Below are 9303 nucleotides of genomic sequence, written 5' to 3' on the forward strand. Positions count from 1 at the left end.
TTCGTATTTTGAACGTCGTGGTATGTTTTTAAGACATAGACGACAAATAAAAATAAAACTGTAAAAATCAAGGCGATTGGAAAGAACTAATGAAAATAAACTCAATATTTAATATATAATAATATTAATCTCTAAAAACTCAGCAACTTGGGATGTTTTTTGCTTCGAATTATTTTCATTTTTCAAAGTTATTTATAAAAACAATTGTGCATAATGTAATTCGTTTCACAAATTCTAGCATTTTTCTATGCATTTTCTTGCTCATCGTCCGTCTGAAAACAGCTTAGAAAGCGGTTTCGGCGATTACCTCAGAAGTATGGCTACGTCAGATAATCATGGGCAGCGCAAAAACAATGCTTAAGCAAAAATCGCAATGAGCTGAAAACCTCTTCCTAGCTGATTTATCTACTATGGGCTGCCTCCCCGTAGTAGCATAATATTTGTGGGCATGAATATGTGATGAATCGGAGGTATTACGCTTGAAATTGTCTGTGCAGGATTTTGATTCTTGTTGATAGAGAAGCATGGTCAAGTGCTAAGAGCAATGTTGTGACCAAGATGGGCACAGGATTGCACGAAGCCTCCATTCAAACTGGACGTCCCAGGGACTTCTAATGAGCCCCCTCCGAAGGTCATACGATCATCCTTTCTATGTATACCTTATACACCCTCAGGGCACAACTTACAACACTTGCCCTAAGGGTTGTGGGGGGGGGGGTTGTCATCCTCAGGGACATAATATCCGGGCATTTCAATTAAGCTGAACAAAATTGTTTTTTTAAAATTTCGTTTGGATGTGTTTGGGGAAATGGTGGGTGTGGGAGGGGGGTTAGTTGCCCTCCAATTACTTTCGAATAGTGAAAAAAGCACTGGCTCTTTCAATTTCCAATCGAATGAGCCACTTTTGAAGTTTGTACGACAAAAAATGGCGATCTAAAAATGTCTATCAGATGCATTTTGGGAAAAAACGAGGTGTAGGGAAGGGTGGTATCCAGCCTCCAATCACTCTGAGTTTTAAAAAATACACAAAAGCTTCTGATAACCAATTAAATGAACTCCCTCCGAAATTTAAACGATCATCCTTTCTATATGTATCTTATATGCCCCCAGGACATAATTTACAACCCTTGCTCTGAGGGCTCTGGAGGTTTTCATCCTCAAAGACATAATTTCCTGACCTTTCAATTATGTTGAACAAAATGGCTATCTCAAATATTGATTGGATGCGTTTGGAGAAATGGTGGGCGTGGGAGGGGGGTTAATTGCACTCCAATCACTTTGAACTATTAAAAAGAGCATTGGCCTTTTCAATTTCCAATTGAATGAGCCTTTTTTGAATTTTCTGCGACAACAAATGGCCATCTCAAAATTTTTATTAGGTGTATTTCGGGAAAATACGAGGTTTGGGAGGGGTATCCACCCTCCGATCACTCTGAGTCTTAAAAAGGGCACTAGAACACCTTGCCCTGAGGGCTATGGGGGATTGTCTTTCTCAAAGACATAGTTTCCGGGTCTTTTAACTACGTTGACCAAAATAGTTCTCCCTGGATATGTGCTTAGTATGCTATGTGATAGAACTAGGCCAATCAATACCTGTTTAGCCCACGAATTGCTGATCCTATAATTTCTATTATAGATAAAGTTTGTTCATAATGCACTTTGAACAAACACTTTGGCTCCAATTTTGCTCAAGTAGCTGTATTTTTTTTAATATTATATATCTTCAGTAGTATTTTTGTCTTTATTGGTGGTTATTACTGTTAGTCATATACAGTTTTCTCCTTTGTTTTTATTTCTTGATCTATCTACTTTTTTCTTTTTTTAGCAACAGTTAATAAATAAATAATAATCCAACAATAATATGAGAAAATTGAAAACTGAATAATACCAATGATCTTTTCGTCTACTTAAAGAGCATATTTGAAACATAAAGGTTAGGCGGACAAATCACTTCTGGTATCATCCAAGTGTTTACTTTATTCTTTCTTCTACGAATTTCCAAGAAAATGTCTTAAAATCCAGAAAAATATGCATGAGTAGACTACAAATTTGAGGAATGTATTCGTGTTTACAATCCTTAACGAACAGATATTTGCCAGTCATGGAAATATCGAAAATTCGGCTTGAAGAGTATATCTGTAACATAGGGGCTTGGGGAGACATCCCTTCTTGGACATTCTTGTTTCTTTTAAGACACAGGGAAAATATCTGGGAATGCATTAAATTTTCAACCTTGAAATAAAAATTTTGTGAAGCAACACATGCATTCCATAAGAAAACCAACTGTCCCTAAAATTTTAAGTGTTTCCCACCGTTTATCCAAAAGAGAAAAGTTCCATTCATCTTCATTTGTTGATATTAACCCTTTCAGTCACGAATTATTTTGCTTCGATGGAAAATTCTAAAAACCAGACTGCGTGACACCTTGGGGTACCTAATCATCGTCAATTTTTTTTAGATTTTTTGGAGGAACCTTTCTATGTTTTCTAGCGTGTACTCAGTTGAGGACAGTGTGATCAACTTTGTAGTTTTTCATCAGATATAGTGAGTTTATTGAGAAGTTATAAAAAAATACTAAGCACAGACAAATTTCACTTTTTAATGTGGAACTCCTTGAAGCAGTTCCTGTCCTCTTCTAGACACAATGGAACATTGCATTTCAAACACATAGTGCGAGTTTTCAACACGCATGGCGATTTTTTACACCTACTCTGGCCCTTTACTTTTTGAGGCCAATGAGAGAATGCATCATTTTTCACTGCTGAGCACGGACGCTGAAACTTCATCTTTCTTTTGCGTGATGCTGATTCGTCTACATTTTCATGTTCGTCCTCCTCACTAGAGGTGAGAGACCTTTGGCGACCCCTTCTTCTGGGGGTCATGCCTTCAGCAGACGTAAGCTTCTCTGCTATTTCCATGCGGAAGGAGAGCAAGTCCATCGAGCGTTCTGCTTTGGCCTTCCGATCAGCTACATATTCTAGCCATGAATTGCAGATGGATAGGTCGACCATGTGGAAGATCAGTCTCATGGTCCATTTCTTAGATCTAATGAATGTTCGGTAATATGATAGCATTTGATCCATCTTGTCCACTCCACCCATATACTGGTTATACAGGGATACAACTTGGGGCTGGTCAACCTGCAAGTAGGCTTTTGTTTGTTTACACCATCTGCGTACCTTGTTCACTGCTCCACTTCCAATCATATTCGATGCAAGGATAACTGATCTGTTGTCCATCCATTTCACCAAGCAGGTATCTCCACTACTAGCCACTACTTCACAGAATGATCCCCTTCCTCTCTTTTTCATGTCAGAATCAGTTTCCAGCCTAGCTCCCTGAAGCCTGTTGCTTCGTATAGTGCCTGTTCCGTAGAGGCCCATCTCACTTAGTCTTTCCAGCAAAGCCAAAGACGTAAAGAAATTGTCGAAATAAAGTTTAGTAAATTCCACAAGCTGAAGTCGTCCAGCAAGATTCAAAACCATACCTGCTCCGAGGCCAAAGCTTTTGTACTCTTCAGCCATGTTCGTCTTCTTGCCCTGATAAATTTCAAAAGAGAGTACTCTTCCATCCGCATTACACAGCACGAAGATTTTGATGCCCCATGGGCAAGGTTTTCCCCGAATATACTGTTTGATATCAAGGTTTCCAGTAAAAGGGACCATCTGCTCGTCACAGGAGAGGTGCTCAGACGGAGAAATAGTCTGCGTTTTCTTCTGCACAATATCAATAATAGGTCGCACTTTCCAAAGACGATCCAAGTTATCAGGGTCTTTGGAAGTATTATCAACCAAGTGAACGAAGGACCGAAGGCGGGAAAATCTGTTGAAGTTCATCGTATCAGCGATGAGTGGGATGCGCGTTCGTGTACCCCAGTACATCCGGTATCGTGGAAGATTGAAAACCCCCATGGCAACGTGAATCCCAAAAAAACTTCTTCATTTCGACTGCGTTAGTATCAATGGATTTTCCAGTCTTCTGGACGGAGTACAGGTTGGTTTGGTTCGCAGTGATTTCAAAAAAATCTTCTGTTAGATATTCCGCAAAATAGTTTATAGGCTCATCATGACCTGGTACAGGTAGACTTGGGGCTGTGCTTTTATAAGCTTTATGAAATTTTTTCTTCTTCCAAACCTTGGTTCTGCCCTTCATCGGTGGAGGCCTTACATCAACTTCCTCGCCTTCAGTTGATGCACTTTCACTGGAACTCACTGCTGCCGTTCCTGCATTGGGTCGAGGGTCGTAATCGTCCTGCTCCTCGTCGCTATCCAGAAGGTCTGTATCGGAGATGTCACTGTCAATTTGATCAAAAATGTTCAAAATTTGCTGCTGGTTGACGCGCAAACGCCTTGGACGCTGCGAAGGACCTGAAAAAAATAGTTGTAAAACTGCACTCATTGCCCTGTTCGTCATTATTAGGATAAAGAAAACGGTGTTGAAGTGATAATAAAATATTTCTAGATACGACTTTCTTTAGCTGTTTATTTTATCTTTATTATCTTTAGCTGTTTCTTACACTATACAGATGCATCCTTTTGACCATATAGATGCACATCGTGACTATTTATTTAATTAATTTATTTTTAACCCATATCGTTTACAAAAATGACACTTCGAAAGCTTCGATAATACACTTAGTAGTTCCTAAGATATACAGTAAGTTCCTAAGTGTATTTCGGAAAACATAGATGTAAATAGTGTATTTTGATCTAGTTTAACATACTGCTGAACATTCCTTGGAAATTTCAAACTAACAACCCACCCTTAGCCATTCCTGGGATATTGCAGATGCACCTTTTGGTAAACCTGGATGAACATCTAAATTAACCTCATCCATAGCATGCCCTAAAAGTTTTACCTTAATGCTCTCAGCCTTTTCATACTTTCAGGTTCAAACAGGCCCTTTGTCCCACTAATGACACCTTAAATGTAAACAATGGTCGACTTGCACAATTAATATCCCTTGTCAGAGGGGCATGACACCCCTAGGTCCATAGTTACTGGGCTTTTCAACTATGCTAAGAAAAAATGGCTTGGGAGTGGCTGGTTGTCCTCTAATAGCTCTCAATTCCTAATCAGGATACTTGAAATTCCAATCAAATGGGTCCCCTCTTAAGTATTTAAGACCACTCGTACCATTCGAATTGGTCTGGGGAAAACAAAAAAGAAGCAAATGCGCTGCCTATGAATTATATTTTTCATATTTTGAAGTATATATTTCAAATTGTGTGTGTTTAACAACCAAAATTAAAATATTTTTTCATCAGCCTGGTGAAAGTTTAAAAAGAATTTTAACAGAAAAATAACTGAATCTCAGGACCAAACGAGTCTTATAGTTCTATGAACAACAATCAAAGTTCATCTTAAGGAAACAACCTAGGAAAATCATCTAGAACCCAACTTCAAATTTACAACCCAACTTAGCATTTACAACCCCAACAAATTACAACCCTTATTTACAACCCAACAACCCAACTTAGTCAAAGAAATGTACAAATTACAGCTTTTACGTTTTCCCTCTCCTTCCGAGAATTTTTCAAATAGATTTACCACGTGTAAATTCACCGTACATAGAATATTATATTTGAAAGAAACAACAAAAAAAGCAATGTAAAAATTACACGCCGCTTGCTCAGTTTGCTATGCGTTGATCACACTGTACTCGGTTGAGGACACGTAGTTTCAGAAAAATCGCCTGCCCTCCAGTGTTCACGCAGTTAGTCTATTTTTGGCCACTAGATGTCTTTACTTATCTTGTCTAAGTATTAGTTGTTAGATATGGCCTTAGATTCATCCATATTCTTACACATAGACTGGAGTCTTACCTGGTTCTGCACTATTTTGAGATCCATCCATTCCTCAACTTCAAACTTTTGTATAAAATGGAGTTTTGAAGTTAGAACTTTCAAACTTTTTTCAGATTATTTCTTGATGAATGAAGCTTATGGCACGCTAATTTGAATGCATATTTACCTGTAACATAAGACACTAGGTGGCAGATAATGGTATGTTCTCAACTGAGAACAAAATGACTGAAAGGGTTAAGTTTATATACGACTGATACGCCTAAATACCAATAAAGTGACATGAACAGTTTTGGCATTTTAAAGAACCACTTGAGAGCGAAGAGGTTAATTGAATTCATTTTTAAAAGCGCAGAAGTGACCTATTATGATATTTTATGCATTAAAATCCTTAAGCAGGGTACCATCAATGTTTAATAAACTAATAGCCCTTTCAATAACCTAGAAACGAAATGTCATGAGTGACAGATTAGAAGTAATATCTGGGTAAGCTGTCACTGTAGACTGCTTTTCCATCATAATTAAGGAACGGACAACAATGGATCATTCAGAAAAAAGACTTACATTGTCTTGTAAAAATAGATCGTGTTTCTGCAAAAGCAGTCATGCACGTAATCTATCTGAAGTTCTTGAGGAGTTATTCATAACATCAGGCATTGGAGATCTGACGTTTTCCTTATTGAGCTTATCTGTATCATTTTATATTTAAATAAAAGTTCAATTTACTTCTCAAACCAATATTTATCAACAGCTATATGATGAATCACACGTAGACAATCGGCAATAGCTGCCCAGATGCCGTAAAACTTGAGCTTTTTAGGAGAGGAAACTTGTCTTTTGTTTTAGACATATCTGTCAGGTAGAAGCAGAAAGAAATTAAATTGTATATTCTATTCAAATTGTAGCCTTTAGTTCTGTAAGAACACAGATATATCCCCTCCCCCCACAATGATATATATATATATATATATATATATATATATATATATATATATATATATATATATATATATATATATATATATATATATATATATATATGTATATATATATATATATATATATATATATATATATATAATATATATATATATATATATATATATATATATATATGTATATATATATATATATATATATATATATATATGTATATACATATATATATATATATTATATATATATATATATATATATATATAATATATATATATTATATATATATATATATATATATATATATATATATATATATATATATATATATTTCTTTACATATTTGGTTTATCAAGATAGATTTACCAGCTATATAGGAACAACATACAGGGGTGGCTGAGTGCCGAACACCTGCAAAACACCAAAACCCTTTAGACCTCAGTTTTATGGATTAGGAGAAACCGTTTAATTCAGCTGATAGAAGAGCGCAGAGCATACATATTATATGATATTTATGCTGTGGAAAAGCCTTAGCGAAGGTCTTTTCGTTGTATGGTATATTAAACAAATACATTAAAGTAATGATGTACATCGTACATAGTAATCTCGTATATTAAAGTAATGAATACTATGTACGAGAATAACACCGCTGCAGTTAAGGCAGGAAATGAGTTTAGTAGCTGATTTCGCATTAAATCAGGAGTTACGCAGGGTTGGGCTATATCCCCATTTATACGGATCATTTTGATGAACTTTGTCTTAAGGAGCACAGGAAAGGCAATGGGAGAACACAGAATCAAACAGGGAAATAAAACTTCCCTGGAATTAGATTATGCTGACGATTTAAGCATCCTAGATGAAAGTTTGAGCAAAATGAATGAACTTTAGAAGTATGGCGAGTTCAGGGTACTAGAATAGGTTTGAAAATTAATGTTAAGAAGACTAAGTCGCTAAGGCTATGAATAAGCGAAGATGAAAAGGTGACGTCGGGTAACAAAAAAGAGCGATCAAGTGGATAGCTTCACTTAGCTTAATAGTATTATTAGTAAAGACGTTGGGTGCAGTGAAGATGTTAAAAGTAGAATACTGGAGGCCCAGGGTGTTTTTTCACAATTGAAAAAAGTTCGGAAGAATCTGAAGATTAGTTTACGAACTAAGATTATAATATCGGAATCTAATGGTCCGCTTTTTTTTTCAGGGAAATTGCGTACAGATTGTTTTGGGTACACGACTAATTGACCGTATTTCAAAAAGTAGACTGTACAAATAGTGTGGTCCAATCTCGGTTTCTAGGCTATAAAGAGAAAAAGGTTGAGATGGTTGGGGCACGTTCTGCAGATGAATGAAGACAGCTTGTCCTTTTCGGCTAACAGTCTATTAGTAAGTGGAAAGCATGTGGTCCTCGGTTGGGGTTGGAGGATACTATACGGAAAAATTTAAGGGACATCAAAATTTCCTGAGAGGGCCTAAAGAGACAGGTTTTTAATGTATTGGAATGGAGGAGCGAGCGTCGCTATACTGACCTCGGGCAGTTTGGTGCTGCGGTGAGTTTTTGTTAGTAGTAGTAGCAGTAGTTAAGCTAGTCTAATAAACTAGATTTTCTTCCAATTAATATTTGCAACTTCTTTTGTTGCTAAGACATGGCTAGTCATAAATATTCCCTCAAACATATCTTGAGCTGAATCTAGTATAATCGTTAATTTAAATAATCAATGTTTAAGGAGTTCAAGGTGTACCCGCAGAACAAAGAGACCTTTGCGCCATATCGACAGTATGACTACTTGGAACGACATGAAAATAACTTACTTTACAAGAGGGAGTGCATCTACCATCTTCAAACCCTTCCTCGCCACCAGTTTGCGTCTCAGAGTCTGTCCCCGCAAATTTCAGCCTTGAATGAGTGCTTTCAGAGCCCTTTATATGATGATGCTTATGTCTATGAATTTTTTTATTTTTCTTTCTTATTAAATATTTTCTGACGTCAATAAAAAACATACACATGCTACCAATGCAGACAGCACTGCCGCTGACATAGAACCCAGAGAGTGGTGAACAATATTCGTTAAGGAAACCTGAAAATATTTTAAAATAAAAAAAACATGCAAAAATCGATTAAAAGTACTTCTTAAACTGGAAAAATTATAAAACCAAAGAAAAGCCGTCAACCTGCTACACTTTACAGTTTCTCATATGTTTAAATCGTGTCAGTACCGAGGGGCACAAAGTAAGAGATTCCCCATCCAGAAATAATGAAAACAACCAAAAATATACAATGCTTTTCAAACATATAATGACTAAAAAGACCTTATATTCTTGGAAACCTCTTCCCTAAAAGGCTTTGAAAATTTTCAAAATTTTGGCTTTAGATTTTAAGCAATATATGAATCTTAAATTTCAGAACACAGTAATTGTATCTCTACCTATTAAAAGTCTGAGAACTCGCTTTAATGTACTTGACCTTTTGGTCAACCAGGCTCCAGTCTATTGGGCATTACTTTATCAGTATTCTACATGCCTGTGTCTTTTTGGCTGATTTCCAAAAGTAGATTCTATCAGTTTTTGG

The 9303-nt window shown here is 36.4% G+C and overlaps 1 protein-coding gene across 1 annotated transcript in view; it reads right to left on the reverse strand.

Moving 5' to 3' along the window:
- Positions 1–9303, reverse strand: part of LOC136043799 (uncharacterized) — a 28532-nt gene that overhangs the window by 17025 nt on the left and 2204 nt on the right. Inside the window, exon 2 of the mRNA XM_065728717.1 lies at positions 8547–8812. Within this exon, the coding sequence (XP_065584789.1) occupies positions 8547–8812 (266 nt within the window). The remainder of the gene's footprint in view (positions 1–8546; positions 8813–9303) is intronic.

This window comes from Artemia franciscana, chromosome 2 (genome assembly GCF_032884065.1).
Source record: "Artemia franciscana chromosome 2, ASM3288406v1, whole genome shotgun sequence".
Taxonomy (NCBI): domain Eukaryota; kingdom Metazoa; phylum Arthropoda; class Branchiopoda; order Anostraca; family Artemiidae; genus Artemia; species Artemia franciscana.